The sequence below is a fragment of the Diprion similis genome, chromosome 2 (genome assembly GCF_021155765.1).
Source record: "Diprion similis isolate iyDipSimi1 chromosome 2, iyDipSimi1.1, whole genome shotgun sequence".
NCBI lineage: Eukaryota > Metazoa > Arthropoda > Insecta > Hymenoptera > Diprionidae > Diprion > Diprion similis.
The window spans coordinates 18,828,316-18,846,096 of NC_060106.1; the positions used below are offsets into that span (position 1 = coordinate 18,828,316).

Genomic DNA, 17,781 nt, shown 5'->3' on the forward strand with positions numbered 1-17,781 from the left:
CGAAAAATTTTCGGCTCCGGAAATGACGAAAAAACTAAGGCTAACCCCTTTGCATTTTTGGCGAAAATTTCGACGATTCCGAAAAGTGCTGCAATTGATTCGTTGTGGCACCATTCCGACGTAATTTTGCGAGAGAAATCGATTGGGCGCAGTCCCAATGCGCTGCGAGCAACGCCTGAAAAGTTACAGGCGAAAAACTGCTTATTTTTGTCCCCATTTCTCTGCTGTTGGTCCTACGCTCTTTTTCATGTGTTTTTTGAGTTCCTGAGGGTCCAATTAGTCCAGAAAGGGTCATACAAATCGATTCCGAAACGAAAAATTTTCAGCTCCGGAAATGACGAAAAAACTAAGGCTAACCCCTTTGCATTTTTGGCGAAAATTTCGACGATTCCGAAAAGTGCTGCAATTGATTCGTTGTGGCACCATTCCGACGTAATTTTGCGAGAGAAATCGATTGGGCGCAGTCCCAATGCGCTGCGAGCAACGCCTGAAAAGTTACAGGCGAAAAACTTCTCATTTTCGTCCCTATTTCTCTGCTGTTGGTCCTACGCTCTCTTTCTTGTGTTTTTTGAGTTCCTGAGGGTCCAATTAGTCCACGAAGGGTCATACAAATCGATTCCAAAACGAAAAATTCTCGGCTCCGGAAATGACGAAAAAACTAAGGCTAACCCCTTTGTATTTTTGGCGAAAATTTCGACCATCTCTGATGATGTTGGAATAAAATTTCCGAGGCTTCTCATCAGGGATGGCCAATTTGATCAGACCTAAAAGCTTCCGTTCACCGTCTAGACTTTTCAATCTACCAATTCCATATCTTTACTAGAGAAATGAATGAAACATCTTCATCACGATTGACCGGTTGTTCGTCCCTGCTCTGCATTGTTTTTTCCGATTTGTGATTTCATCGACGCTGTGAAAGACATTGAGTTCCAGAAAGAGATCAATTTGGCCGGTTATTTTTCCTCGCAATTCTGAGCGCACAAAATTCAACTATATACATATTTACAGTACCTACGGGCCATACGACAACGCTTTTATGAACGACTTGCCTGCTGTTTCGCACCCTTTCTCAAAATCATACTGCAGCAAAGTATAAATTACACATATACATAACGACGTAAGACACAAGGCAAAAAATACAGCAGTTTATTCAAAGCGACTGAGCGCGGATTCCAGGAGGATAAATTATAGACGTGTAATACGTCAGAGATGTTCTCTCATTTTCTAAGGATTATCATTGAACGGAGAGGGGAATTTCTATTGAAATCTATTGAAATTTTATTTTCTGTGTAATGTACATACACAACATATAGCATCGTTAAAACGTATACATAAAGGTATGTATATACTGCTAGCAAAAAAACATAAGGCGTTTTTAATGATAATAAATATTGCATACAGATACATATAGAGATGTATAAATTATTAGAAACATTCAGATTGCTTATAGCTATCATATTTCACTTCAATCTAAACGTCAGCAATCCTGATTTTACAACCAGAGGAATGATTTCTGAGCACATTTCCACCACCACAGTTCTTTCAGAAAAATCTATAAAAAATCAATGATTTCGCAATATTTTAGTACATTGAGATCAATTTAGAAAATCTAGAAAACATGTACGAGTTATCAACGTAAGAGGAATGAGCAACGTAACAAATTTCGTGAAAATTTTCAATGTAAAAAAGGAGGAACGAATTCACAGTAAACTACACACGTATGTACACATAAAATACGTCATAGTGGAATTGTTTCTGAAAGTTTTGATAAATGATAGAATTTTACGTTTTCTAGCTTGTCAATTGTCGAACTGATTACCTATGTATATCCGAATATTCATATAGCTTCGTTTCCGGACTTTCGGAAGTATGGTTGTTGCCCATGAAAGTCACCATATGTTGTAACTGCTTCAGACTGTAATTGATTACTATATCTTCAGGATATTTACATTTGATTAATGAAAGTTGTTTGTTTCATTAAGGTTTCAACTACTGGAATATATACACATATATATCCATATATTTTTTTCTTCTCCTCTTATTCGAATCATATCAACGGGACATCAAACTGAAATTTTATTTGTGAGGGTTTGACTTAGTCTTTTGAACCATCCTCAGCAAGAATGAAAATTCTCCGTACATAATAAGAGTGAAAACTTGTTGTTAGTACAGAAAGTAGCATTTCGCAGACTTGTTAACTGATCTTATTTTTTCTCGTAAATGCAAAATAAAACACTACGAATAAAATCCGCGATTTCCAAGATTTTTAGGAGAAGAAACTTTTTTTCATGATAATAATGTAAAATCTCTATCGGTAATCGATTTGGTAGAATATTCGATTGCACACTTTTACTTAAAAACCGAAATACACTTATTTTGCAAAGGAGGCAAAAAGAGAAAAGTACTTTACGACTTACAGAGAGTAGTTAGATGGCCCCTTGATAATTCTTGTGTATTTAATTTTCTTACTTTTTTTTTTTTTTTTTTTGCATTTCATCTTACACGATAAAATTACGAATAACAATGAGAATAGTATAAAAATAACATGCCGTGTAATCCTGGGTAACGAAGCATTCATTTTAATTTCATAAAGCAATTTATTCGAGATTAATTCAATAGAAATAGCTTGAATTTTCAACTGCTGATATGATTATCTAAACGAAAAAACAAAAAAAAAAAAAAAAAAAAAAAAAAGACAATTCAGTAACTGCACATTTCACGAATCTGTCTTGCGTAATTTAAATTGGCCGAAGATTTTACACGCGTATTATACACATAAGTTACACTTTACACAAACGTGTAATACATAGATATACATACATACAGCCAAATCCACAAAGTAAAGCAAACATTGTATGACGTCGTTATAAGCGTACATAACATCTATAATACTCGACTATATATATATATATATATATATATAATTGTCGAAACCTGTTCAAAAATACGCGAGCAATATAAAACCGATCCGAGTTAAATAAACCTGCGAAACCTGATCACAAACCTAAAATCGCTAAACAATTAATTATCGCACGCATGCATGGTGATTTGTTACAACGAAACAATCACGTATCTCCGATCTTCCCATGCGAATATAGTGTCGTAAGGATGCCTTTCGATCCTTGATATTTTACAGATTCTTACCTTCTGGCAGTGAAAGGCTGAAGTGATACAAGCGGAGGTGTCCGGGCGTACATCGCTATGAAAAGGACCCCCATGACCAGGATGAGGACCATCAGGGCCCGGCGCATTTTGCCGCTCGGCACACCGCCCACCATCGTCCTTACTAACCTGCAACAGGAATACGTCGAAATTGCATATAATTTTTACAACCAAGTATCGCAATGCGTTGTATTAAACGTTTCGAAATCAGGTAGAAGCCGAAAACTGATTAAATCATGCGGCAAACTCTTTAACTAATTAGATATTTCCCTGGCGATTAGACGCTTTCTGATTTCTACTTCACCTTAAGGGGGAGGGGGGTTGAATTTGTACGGTTTGCGAATTGATGTATACCCAGCTGACCCATTTCGAGGGCCTCTCACATAATTTCACAATAAAAGATTTTACGCCCGCCATTCGTGGAGAGGGTTGTAGCGTGTAGAGGGTAGTAACAAGAAGAAGGGATAAGAGCCACTCTATTTCCTGGACGTCGTTGAGTGTCCGAGTTATATAGAGACGGTATAACAGGTTAATAAAATTTATTTTTTCAGATCTCATCACTCGAGGAGGTCAAGAAGAAACGAAAGAATGAGGAAGACCAATTTTCCTCCTTCTTAGCATATCGCGAGGAAAGATGCACGGGATCTACTGGGGAAACGGAACGGTTTCAAGACGGTGAAATAACGAGTAATAAGACAAAATGAGGAAATGAGCATGAGATTTGAAAAAAAAGAAAGATAAAAGAAAAAACAAAAAATGCAAAAAGAACGAAGAACCGACGGCGGTAAGAAGAGAAGAGGGAGCGAGATAGACGCTAGAAAATGAAGCTTTCGCACCCCGGATGCTGATGCTGATGTTACCGGGCTCTGCAGGGTGATTCAATGAAGAGAAACTTGCTGCTGTAGGTTAGCACAGGTTCATTAGGAAAGAAGAAACATTACCTACCGCATGCCAACCACGCGATAATGACGTTGCAGCTCCTCCTACGGTCTTCTCGTTTATTATATATACTTTGATGTACATAATTATGTATCGTATCATACAGTATATACTACCATAGATATATAATTCACAAGGCAAGCTTGATTAAAAATTCTCCAACGATTGTCGAATGACTCTGTTTGTTCTGACTCGACAAGTTCCGCTGATGAGAGAGAAAGAAAAATAAAAAAACGAGAAATGTATTGAAAACTTATAACATTCGCTTGCAAAAATGGGGTAGCCGAGATAAAATCACCGCACGTGAATCTGAAAAATATTTATTATTAAATCAGCTCGACGGCAAGTGTGATTCACACAGAAGAATCGTGTCGTTTGAAATAATTAAATACAGTCAATTAACAAGTCTAGATTCAGGCTTTTTGATCTATGTATTGTAGGTTATGCAATTACCTTTTTCGCAAAGCAATTATTACATTTCGTTATAATATAGCATAGTTTTCGCTTGGTAGGAGAGCAGAAAGTTTTAACGATCGTTTTAAACGGGCTAACAAGACTATCGCAGTGTACGTAACGAGTTCAACTCTCGACAAATGAGGAGAAAAATATAGATCCGATAAACTAACGTCGTATAATTATTTCCTCAAATAATTATAACTGAAGAAACTAAATTTTCTAGTGCAGACTTTATCAAAGAAACACCGGAAGATGTAATGTAAAAAATCGTTTCGCCAATTCGATTCCAATTTTACAAAAGATAGTTAATTAATTGTTACAGATTCGTATAGTCGAAAAATGAATAAAATGGATGAAAAATTTGAACAACAAAAATCTATCCTTCCCAGAAACAATACGTCATAAAAAAAAAGGTCTATAAACATTAAACCATGTTTCTGAGACAGAGATTTTTTTGCGGATAGTTCGAGGCTGCGAGAACCAATTCATGATCATTTTTCTTTTCAAATTACCATTTCTTTAGTTCTCATAAAATAAAAGAAACTCGATCGAACGGATTTGATTTCCTCCAGATAATATTATGCAGAACGTGATTGCAAATCTTGTCTCTACATCAGTGTCTCCATCATTAGTCAAAGTTAACAATGACATCAGTCGAGTCCCCTTGACCCAACAGGCACGCCGGAACAATTGGACTGGGTCAGCGACAATAACGAATGCAATTATTTAAGAATTCGTTGGAATTCGCGCGGAGCATCAGAAGCAAAAAAAGTATAGTAATATGCATGGCGTATATGCAAATCCCCAGCAAAAATCCTCGGGCACATAGCCCACTAGATCATTTTCCCGTGACGTCCAACCTATCATGGCGGCGAAACAAACGCGTCGACGTCACTATGATAACTGCGGTATGGCGAGAGAAGCAATTCCAAACCAGGGTTAAATATGCATGAACAAAGGAGATATAGATGGATGCGCCTCACGTGAGTTACGCATATCTATGTGTATCTAGGTACGAAGCCGCGGCGCGTTTCTTCGGTATTTTTAGATCCCGCGCTTCGTTGCTCGTATTCGTTTCGACCGACAGCCCGGAGCTCGTTTCCTCTGACTAATTCAAACCCACCGATATACCATAAGCAGTGAATCACGGGCTTGTGGTACACCCTCTCGGTATATTCCGGCCCGGTTCCGCCGTTCCCCTAACCTATAACCCAGCGTAACTTATCGCCTATTCATCTAATCCGTCCATTAGAATACCGCAATATTATACAGCTTGACTTTGCCGTGTTTATACAGACTTCGTTCAGTTTCATTCGTAGCGTAGGTATTACATCTTCGCGATCCTGCAACTTCACCCAATTCGTCTGTTCTTTGTTTCACAGATTCAGAATGGCGGCCTCGCAGTTTTCGAATGACTTTTAAAACCGAAACGTAGCATCATATAAACACGCCTCTCACAGACTGAAAATTGATTTCTGAAATTTTAGGTTAGGGTTCATGTTATGTATGTACGTACACATAGATGTCTACGGCAGGTATATTCTGTCGCACATAAGGGTAGCATCAGAGGAAAAGTAATGTTGAGAATGGGTTTCACACGGCATTTCGAAAGCTTGCAAGTCACAGGGCGATAATTTTACAGCGATGAATCTCCCCGACCTCGCTGCTTCTGGTTCACTCAACCCCCCTATCATCATCGCCCCCTACAACCCCTCTGCATGACAGGGCGAATTCCGGCGCGGCAAAGTGCCCCCCAAAGCTCATGCAGTCGTCGTTCGACTTCTACATATATCTAGCTGGTACATAAATAGATACATATAGGTACACAAAAGGGTACGAGGCTGGCAGGATATATAATATAATATAATACGTTATATATATGTATATATATAACGTATTATGTATACTCGTCAGTATATGCACAACGGTTTTACTCTTCGGCTTTTCAAAGAATTTCCGGTTCTCGTATAAGTATCCATCATTCGGGGTAATACGTTCCTATTACAGCGTGCGTTCCCGCCAATTTCACCGTACGATCGTCAGTTGTTACAAATACCGGACCAACGTTGGACCAATCTAATGTTTATGGTGGTTCGTAACATTGGTCGGACGTTTGTATTCGATATATTCGAATGAAACATCCGAGATACCAACATTGTTATGTATATATGCGGGCCACAAATTGTCGGTATACACCTAATTCGAATACAGATTTTAGTGAAATAAATTATTCTCTCTTGAATCGATCGTTTCGTAATTGTTATTGTTTTGTTTGTGTGTATTTTTTTTTTTTAATTTATTATCTCGGTTTTTAGTAATTTTTGCTAGTTACGTTGGATCTCCCAATTAGAATTTCAATTCAGCCCTGCCTATTCACATCGATTACCTTACATAATTACACTGTTAATATTTTTGTACTTCCGCTGTATATGTTACAGCGGTATAATAAACAACTTAAATGATTTATAATGACCACACTTAAGATTTACTATTCTTGTGCAAACAATAAGATCTATTTTTATGAAATATTTTCACCACACACACACACGCATATAACGATAAAGATATTATTCTATATCATATCCTTCTGTAATCGATATCACGCAATTTGAGATGATTATTAAATAAGAAAATAATTACTATAAATCCTGTCTCTATATCGGAGGAATTTTTACGAATAAAACAACCGCAATTGTGTAATTTGATTCATACATTAAAGAAAGAAAGAAACATGCTTATACGAGGTTCCAAATTCACTTTCAATTATACTCTGACCTTTGTGATCTTTATAAATTTTCGTTTTCACAACAGAAGTTTTATGCTTAGTCTTATATATATTATATAGACGAAAAAACTTGTATCCTGCACACGGTGCGCGTTTTATTTCGAACGGAAATTCGTACACGTTTGAGGTGCGTTATATATGTATATATAGAGGTATATAAAAGGTTCGCAGACATCAGCCAAAGATATAAAATGAATAAAACAGTATCTGACCACCCGTGTATATATCCGTACGTCAGGAATTATCCCCTGGGTAGAAAAACGAGACGGAAATGGTCAGACTGACGATATAACCAACGGTGCCACGTATATACCTGCCGCATAAACGGTACTACCAAAAATACCAGAAACTCACTGAAAATGCTACATTTATTCGTAGAAAAGAAAAGGGAGAGAAGAACGACAAAAAAGAGCTAAAAGCCCAGACTGTTATACAAAAGAAATTCATTCCAGTTAATCCAAATGCAATAAAGTTCTGAATTAGAAATTTCCTTCCGTTTAATTGAATCGAAAAATTTAAGGGCGTATATTTTTTTTATTGTTTTCACTTTTTTTTTATTCAACTGAATTTGCTGAATTACAGAGAACAAAAATTCAACTAACTGCAGACGTTTCAATTCTTTCGGTGGAAAGAAACGACTCGAGTTTTGAATTAAAAAAAATTTCTCATCTAGTGATTAATTTGAAGTGGAAATATATTGAAAATTCAGTTCAAAAGTGATAAGTCTTTATCACGCATAACTTTGACCAACATCGTTAACATTTCAATTGATGTTAATAACTCGACCTGAAATTTTATCCAATATTATACATGAAGTTTTTAAATATATATGTATATATTGGGTAACATTTCAGTACAGACAAATATCGAAGTGAGTAATTTTTTTCGCCACAAATATCGCGGCCATGTCGATAATTTACGTATATCCGGGGTGGATATATATTATTATACATATAATATACACGTATCATCTCATACGTCAAATTATTCGTACCGTTTCAGGTTTGGGTTATACTCAACGTCGCATCGGCCGATGGGTAGGTAAGTATATAACCAGTCGCGTGAGTTTGACAGTCTTCGGAATAGCAACGTGCGCAGTTTCGAACTTGGTCTGACGTCAAATGGTCTGACGGGTGGAGGAGGAAGAAAATATAAACGGATGGAATAGAGAAGAAAGGTTTCACTTTCCAAATCGATGTTCTACACAGCAGCAGCGGTTGGTGCCTCCTGTTTTCATTTCTTCCTTTGATACTTCCACGTTACATTTCTAGATCTTATTATTCTCTCTCTTCCCCCCCCCCCCGCCCCTTTTTTTATTTTTTTTATTTTTTTTATTTTGGTTTTGTTTTTCAATTAATCATCACTTTTATAAATCAATTTCGTATTTCACAAAGGAACAAAGGACACGCACACTGTGTGGGTATACCTACCCAGTACAACAAGGTTCGTAAAGGGATTCTTCACCGCTTTATACCCGAAGCGGAATAACACAATACTTGCACCCTCTGTTCAGCGGTGAATATCGAGAGAATCTCGTGTGACACGCAAAAATTCGATTAGTCGAATGACACCGCGTAGTTTACATTAATATATCGAATCGCCGTGTCCTCCTCCTCCTCCTCCTCCTCCTCCTCCTCTTTCTCCTCCTCCTCGTGGCGTGTAGTCTTTCATGGGAATACCTTATACTATACGGAAAAATTGATTGTAACGATATTTTTTAAATGTTTGACTATATATACTAGTATACTGTATACTCGAAGGAAGCAATTTTTATTTACAATTAATCTCTCAACGTTTCATTTTCCATTAAGTTCTGCATAAATTTTTACATTCATATATGAACTCGTATTGTAAGATTAATAAATTCATACACCCTGCGCTAAATGCGAATGAAACAGCTCCTTTATTTTATAGATTTTTAGAGGCTTCACGTTCGCAGAGTGTTGAATTATAACTGTATGACACGTATAAGCGAGTAGGTACATATAATCTACATATATACATATTTAATAATCAAGTGTAGAAAAAATGATCTTGATGCAGACAGGCCACACCTTATAATGTACAGCTATAACATGTCCTTTAAATAGTCGCCAAAATGCTCAATGTAATATGCAAGCTTATACAATGTACCTGCAGGCATCGAAGAAGGGATAAACAAAAATGTGAAAACTTTTGATCCTACATAAAATTTTTATAAAAATTCTATTCCAGCAGCTTTGGACATTGGCATATTTTCTTTTTTTTTTTTTTGTTCTCGACATCAGCTGGAAAGAAAGCCTGAAACTTTAATTTTCAATTCAAGTATAAATTTAACTTACCGTTCATATATCTATCTTTATATATCTATATATATAATATAAGTAATAAATAATCTTATCTATCGTTGCGCAGCCGTTGAGTGCATGGAAGCAAGAAAGTGGACAAGGATAACATATTTATATATATATATATATATATATATATATATATATGTTGCAGGTATGGTACGTGGCTGATATTGTTGTGCAATAAGAGGTTTACGACTAGAACATAACGATTTTATGATTTTCGAGAAGCTGAGAATCATATCATGACACGTATTATTGGCGCAAATAGTAGCACATGGTAAGTACATAGAGACACCCGATCGAAAACGTGGTTCAACATGTAAGGTGAGGTTATCGAGCGGTCAGGTGTGCCACAAGATTTTTTTGTCCCTAGATTATCCCCATCCCTTATGGCCAACCCCACACCAGCCGGTATTCCATCCTGATTCTATGCAACAACGCCGAATGGCAAGCCCAGATTAAATGGTATCTACCAATCGGCCGAGTGCCTCGACAACCGGTTCGCGTCTCCTGTCGATATGAATACACTCGAGAAACTAGCAACAACCCCTGCATCCCCTCTCACTTCCCTTCCCTTCCCGTCCCTTCCCTTAGACGAAACGCCACGCAAACTCATCCGCCAAAAACCGTCCAAACGATTCACACGCGAAACTGCACGTTCAACACGCGGATTAAAAGTAAAAACGATAAGGAATAAAATGTATTTTAATATAAAAATTTGGGGATATTTATACCAGTTACGGCTATTATTTGTTTTGTCAATTTTGTTTTACGTATAGAACGTGTATGTTGTATTTTTTTTTTTTTTTTTTTTGTTTTTTTCTTTTTGGATCACTGATTCTTTATTATCTACCTTAACCTATATATATGCCACCTACTAGTCCAGTTGGAGCAAGTATACCTAAAGTAATTTATCGTTAGCTGAGTTCTATCGAAGAACGTGTGAAGGTTGAAAGTTTTTTAATCGCCAAATTGGATACCCGGAAAGAAGGCATCTCTGAGTTTTTGAAAATTGAAAAAATAAGAATAAAAAATTACAACCAGTTTATCCGCAAAAAATGATTAACAATCAAAATAGCGCGGTTTCGATGTCAGTTTTTTCTTTCTACGAGTTTTGCGAAAAAATATTTCCCGCGCATTTGTGCGGCGTGACTTTTTCTCCGAAATGCGTTCCATCCAAAAATTGCAGTATTGCGAAGAAAGAGAAATCCAAATTTTTTTTATACATTCAGTAAATTTATATTATTCTAACATCAATATCGTCATATTTTACCAAAAAACATTCGCAACCGAACAATTTCAGCTAATTGCAGTTTTCCGTTGAATGAATTCACTACAAACAAAAAAAAACCCATTCCATTGTTTGAAATTAGGCAAACAACATCTGATTATGACGCGTGAAAAAGCAAATTAACGGTTTTTCACTTATACTTGCGATTTCAGACAGTTTTTTGATTGTTTTCATTCATATGCATAATATGCAGTGAGAAAAGATTCTTTTACCAAAAAATTCAATGAAAACCCTGATTTTATCTCTCAAAGATTTATTCAATCAGTTTCGATGTTTTTACTCAACTGTATTCGGTTGCTCCTTCTTCTTCCTTTTCTCTTCCTTTATATATACTTGCACTTCGCTTATGGATATTGCAAACCGAAGAGACTCGGTCTGGCTAACTGCCAGCCCGACTGACGCGTTGCCTCGTTGTATTATCATTTATCGGCCATAGCAAGGCAACCCCAGATCATAAACGAATGTCGAATGTAATGACCGGCTAGCCTGGGAACGAATACCCTCTGTAAGTTTAATTTTTTCGTCTTTGTCACTTTGCTTTGCTTATACGTTTCGATATCTTTCCAAATTCCCGCCTCACTTTATTCGGGGCAAAAATTTGTTACCATATCACCCCGAAAACCGAAACGTTGAGATTTCAGTAGATCCTAACGTTTTGCGGTCCGAAGAATCAACTCCGACCATTCTAACATTAAATTAACACCTCAATTGAAGCAGTGGAAAATCATATTTTAAAAATGGCGTTTTCGGAATTGGCTTTTCGATTTTTTCAATTTCACTGGTGGCTAAAAAACATCTGATTAAATTCCGAGACTTTTCTGGCTGGGTTGCAACTTGATGATAAAAAAATTATAAAAATTGATAGGGCTAAAGTACATGGGTTGCAAATTTCATGCGGAATGCCCCATATATATATATCAACATATACATATAATAAATAAAGCTAGCCAACGTGAGAACTCTTCAAAACTTTTTTTCTTACGATAGTTAATAACTCAAAAATAGCGGATCGCTATATCACATTTCCTTCATTTTCTCTCTTTCTCTCCCTTCACATTTCCTTGTTTTCTTTTTCTCCCTCCATGTTTTCGATTCCTCTTTCTTTTCCTAAGCAGGCGTTAAAACATTATAATTCCACCTCGTTGGCTCCTCCTCTTCCTCAACTCGGCATACAGGACCACGAAATTAGGTTAGGTTAGACTGCGTGATAAAAACGGGGTTGATACAACCGTATCTCTCTGCCCCGAAACAGGAAGAAACAGTCGCCACAAGCCCTCTTCCGATCCGTTTCCAGCCATCAGTTACCCTAAGAGCGTCGGTAAAAAAGGTCCAAGGATTACTCCTAATTACAACGGAAATCGCGATATTCGCTTGCGTGACTTTTTCACCGAGTCAAAAGCATTTTTATGCAAGATAAAAATCACCGTGGAACAATAGCCAGAGATTCATTTTGCATGAGACGAATTTTTAATTCTGCACTGTTTGTACACTTTTCAATCTGAACAATAGGCTTAACTCAAAGCCAATATGGCGCACCGTCAGGGTGGCCACACACCTGAAAAATCCGGAAAACCTGGAAATGTCAGGGGATTTAAAAGGGGTCGTGAAAAACCTGGAATTGTCAGGGGATTTTTAATTTTGTCATAGAAAAAACTGGAAATTTCACGTTTCTATCATGGGAATTAGAAACGATTTTTTGAGGTAATAAGTTTACTTTTTTTCGTCGAAAAAAAAACAAATTGGCTCAAACTGAATTTTTTTACGTTATATTTTTTCTCAATTCGAACTGAATTTTAACCGAATATCGAAATAGTAAGCCGAACGATTTAGGTTTTAGTAAATAACTAGAACTGGGAAAATATCAGGGAAAATTAGGTTTTAAATCCCGAAAAAACTGAAAATGTCATGGAATTTTTTCCCAAAAATTCGTGGCCACCCTGACCGTTCGATTCCAAAATTCTTTTCAAAAGTTTTTCAGGTCAAAATTGCAATTTTTCAGATCATACTTCTCGCCTACATAGGTAACACAAAAGTTGACTAATAATAAACGAAAATGTAGGTTTATAGAAAAATGTTTGCCTGGATGAAAAAAATTTTCAATTTGCAAAGTTATAAAATCAAATGATGGTCATGAAAAATTATCATGTCCCGTTTAATCTCAACTTCCGGTTCTACAGTAAAAATGAATCAATTTTCCCTCCTTGTTACTTTTTCTACATGAACGATTACGTTCATCCCAGATTGCATATTTATTTTTACAAAACCAAAGTATCAATTTTTTGGTTTTCACAAATTTTTTTCCAAAACTTTTCACTCGCCCGTTTTCGAGATCATCCCAAAAGTTTGTCGAACAGATTCTTCCATTTTCATGGTAATGAAAAGTATCGCGAAAAAAACAGTATTTCCTGCTTTTTTTTCATTTTTTTTTCTCTCTCGGCCCTTCTTCGCCTACTTCATCCATCCTATACCGTTTCCCGTTTCAAGATAATCGTATTTGCGCATATTCTATATATATATACCTGTATACAGAGATGGCTGTTCCAGGGTTTATTGTCCCAGATTTGGCGAAAGGCCAGCTTTTGATGCTGCAGTATTGCAAATTAGTAGAGAAGGGGGTGGTTTTGGTGAGAGGGGGGGGGAGGGGGGTGTCAACCCCCTGAGTTCGGACTCGAAACTATCATGTATCTTTGCACGTGTACATGCTTCGCTATTTTACTATTATTATTGTTACTGCGACTGTAACGCGGTTTCAATAGTCATTTTTACGACATTTTTAACATATCAACGCCCACAATGTGTATAACTGTAACAACAGCTTTCTCGTAAAACGAGAATAACCTTGCCAAAATTCCCAGAAGATAAATGCTTCATGGTTAGATTTTTTTCTCTTCGCATTAATCTGTAGAAATTTCTATTTCTTTTCTATACATATACATTAGAGTGGCGCAAAAAAATCAACTATTTTATTTTTTTTCGAGTCTTGTGTGACAAAATGTTAGTTTTTGATGTTTTAAGAGCCGACTCCGAAGGACAGCTCAAAAAAAAAATTTTCAAGAGGTCGCACCAAATTTTTAAAAATGTAAAAAGTCGTCAAAAAATTTAATTAAAAAAATTATATTTTCAGTATTTTGTTTGATTTTTAATTCATGTAGTGGTGTATTGTTATCGATTCTTTCTTACTAAATTAAAGAAAAAAAATTTATGAAATTTTAATATGAATATTAAAAGGTCGCTCAAGAAGATCTAAAGGAATGCACCAAAAAATTGAAAAAAATTATGAGCAGCCTTTCAAAATTCAAATTTTGAACTGAAACTTTCAGAAACTTATTTTTTTTTTTGTCCATAAAATTATATCGTACGAGAAAAAATTTAAAAAAAAAAATCGATTTTTGATGATTTCTGACGTTTTAAAAAATGTGGAGCGACCTCTTAAAATTTTTTTTTTGAACTGTCCTTTGAAGTGGGCTCTTAAAACATCAAAAACTAACAATTGTCACACGAGACTCAAAAAAAAAAATCGGTTTTTTTGCGCCATCCTAATATACATATATGTATATACAATCGATCAGCGAATAAGTTTTGAAATTTTAAATCTGCGCAGTGTGTAATAAATAAAATTCTCCGCCACAATGAAAAAGCATATCGCACGTGGTATGAATAACAAGAATAACAAACTGCGTGGTTTCAATTTTCCGCCGAGAGACTCTTGAGCTTACAATAAGTTATTGAAAATTTGTTAATGCAGGCGAAGGAGCTTTATGAGGAAAACTTTACTTCGTCGCTGTGCAAGCTCTCGAAGCTATTATAACTACAACGTAGATTGTCGAGAAATTTACCGATAAACGTTATAAATTATTTTCAAGCAATATAACGACATTTAAATTTCTCCTCCTTCGTCTGCTGCTGCCTTTTGCACAATTACTGCAAACTTCCGCAAAATTTCATTCATCAACAACGTATTTGCATATACACGTATACAATTTTCCATAACATGTTTTTCACGCTTTCTTAAACATCGTGAATATATAAAATAAATTACATTTGTAATAAGTAACGAATGATGTAAAGAAATTGCTGGAAAAAGTGCAACAAGTTTACTTCAATATTAGAATAATTAAAAGAGACCAGAACGAGAAAGAAAGAAAAAAATACACCGGGTGTCCAGTTATTTGTGAAAATGTAATTCTTTGAGAATTCCGTCAAGGCTTGATTGACGATAAGCATTGCCTGAAAGTTGAAAGAAAAATTTTTTACCTCACAAAATGGCTAAATTTTTACGAACCTAGAATGAAAATTAGTATATTCCAGATACGACATGAAATTCCCTGAGATTTCCAAGTTTTTTCCAAGGTATATCAAATTCCCTGAGAATTTCCTGATTCCATAATTTCCATGAATACTGGCCACCCTGAATACATGAAACATTACGATAAAACAAAGAGATCATAAATTACCTGCAACACGAGTTTATGTAATAATTCATTATGTAAACGTGTAAATTAGACGATTGAAGATCGTTAAAAAGAAAAAGAAAAATCCTATATCAGCGTCAGTTTCGTTTATACGATTACACAAACTCCGCTGCAATTTCGTCGAAATTCCTTCCTTCTCGCCGTTCGTGGTATTTAAAGATTATACGGTTATAAATATACGACAACAATTAAAGAGTGATATATTTTCGAATGCAGAAGCTCGCGTATAGAACGCATCGCGCGTCTTCTCGCTTTTTTCGTTAAGAAATCTTTTCCCAGCACAGGATGGTGTTGTCGGTGGTTCTCTTTCTTCTCTTCAGTCTCCAGGTTTCTTTTCCATTTTTTTTTTTTTTTTTTTTGTTTCTTCTTCCTTCATCCAGCTCGAAAGAGCAGGGAAAAAAATCGAGAGCTTTGTTTACAGTTTAAAGCTACGCTAAAAGGAACATCTTGCCGCTAGGCTGTCTGAAATAGAGTCTCAGCGCTATTTCGAGATGTGAGAAAAATGTGGAACAGCTTAGAGCCACCGCCACGTCGCGTGCAGCAGGCGATGCAATGCGATGCGATGCGATGCAACGAACGGCTCGCTAGCTTGCGGTTTTTCGCATTATATTCGCGCTTTTGCAAACCTCCCCAGTACGGATTATAAACTTTTCACTTGCAAACTTCTCCAGCTTTATGTCCTCCTCCTCCTACTTCTCCTCCTCCTCCTCCTGCACCTCCTTCTACTTCGCCCCTCGAAAAGGCGTCCGTCTCTGATTGCGGGGCTTGTTTTACTTCTATAATGACCATGAAAAGACTCTGGAAGCTATAAGACAGCCTCCAGATATACTGTATAACACAGTTCCGATGTAAGAATTGATAATCTAACCGCGTTATTTAAACAGTAAAAAAAACCGAAAAAAGAATTTTCCGTACACAAATTACCCGTTTCTACGACTAATGAGTGAGTCTACGAATGCGCATGCGCGAAGTACAGAAAATTCGACTTTTAAGTCCTATAAGTTGGAAATGATTTTTTTCGTACTGCGCGCATGCGCATCAACGAAAAAATCTGACATTACGTGAGCCTAACCTAACTTTCGTGCTTCGTGAAAAACGAGTAACACACTCTTGTTATATGAAGAATCGTGTGCAGCAAGAATGCGACGATCTTTTCGCTTCGCGATTAGCAATATTGGTCTTCGATTCGCCTACGACTCGTATTGCAAGCCTACACTGCACCCGAAAAGACTTATTATTATACTTTATACAATTACTTCCGCATTCAATTCTGAATTTACATCTTTCACCCACCAAAATAAAAAAAATAAAAAAAATAGGAAAAAAAATGTTTTGTTTAGATCCTCCTTCGGATCCAAAGTAGAAGCGTGACTGAATCAATATGGCGTCGCACCTGCTCTCACAGCTGATCGGTCTAGCTTAAAGTACACGAACGAAAAGAGATGAACTGAACTGTAAAAAAAAACAAAAAAAAAACACACTTTTCGTCCAATTAATTCAACTTCCATTTACGCATTCATTGACACTTAATTATACCGAATGAAATATACGTCGCAAAAACGACTGATTTACAACTAAACCATACACACACGGTTATATTCATTTAGTACATTTTCCTACCGCCAGATGTCAATATCATACCCTTCGATATTTCAAATTACAATACTTTGTACGTGAAGTATATTATATGTATATATACCTTCGACCACTCTTTCCTCGTATACATATTCTTATTATACATACATACATACATACATACATACATACACATGACTCTCAAAAAATTCCTCACCAAAGTATAATAACACCCAAGAAGCGGTTTCGATAAGGCAATTAGGTACATGCGTAGGTGTATCAATGTCGGTATGGTGGATGGTGGAGGGTGGAGGGTGGAGGAAGGGGGGAGGGGGGGGGGGGGGTGGCATACCGTGACGCAACTAATCGTGGAGTACGGGGTGAGGGTGGATTTGGGAAGGGGGGATCGTGGTTTCCCCTCGTTTCGTCCAACGTATGGTGGATGTGGGGCGGTTGGGGGTGGGGGATGGGGGATGGGGGAGGGGGGGGGGGGGGGCTAAAGCACATCGGAGGAGTGTGTCGCGCGTAGCCAAGCAACGGTTGTGCGCGCATGCCGTGCAACGACTACGGACAGTCTCCGGGTGTCCTCCGTCCGAGAGGAAAGCGTTGCACAGTGCGGTAGTGGTGGTGATGGTGGTGGTGGTGGTGGTGGTAGTGCAAATAGAGGGTACGAACAAACGCCGATCCTCATCACTAGTCTATCTTTCTTTTCTCCATCTGATCTCGGGTAGAACGCGAGGATAATCTGTCAATCCTGACGACTGACTGGAG

The 17,781-nt window shown here is 36.9% G+C and overlaps 1 protein-coding gene across 6 annotated transcripts in view; it reads right to left on the reverse strand.

The window, feature by feature from the left end:
- LOC124416148 (probable beta-hexosaminidase fdl) overlaps positions 1-17,781 on the reverse strand; it is a 62,722-nt gene that overhangs the window by 20,409 nt on the left and 24,532 nt on the right. For 3 of the 6 annotated variants that reach the window (XM_046897061.1, XM_046897060.1, XM_046897059.1), the window contains 2 exons: positions 3,145-3,291; positions 1,820-1,915 (listed from right to left, as the gene is read on the reverse strand). In XM_046897061.1, the coding sequence (XP_046753017.1) occupies positions 1,820-1,915; positions 3,145-3,278 (230 nt within the window). In that variant the 5' untranslated portion in view covers positions 3,279-3,291. Of the gene's footprint in view, positions 1-1,819; positions 1,916-3,144; positions 3,292-7,951; positions 7,957-8,336; positions 8,542-17,781 lie in introns of those variants that run through there. The other 3 variants (XM_046897064.1, XM_046897062.1, XM_046897065.1) reach the window with 3 other exon arrangements.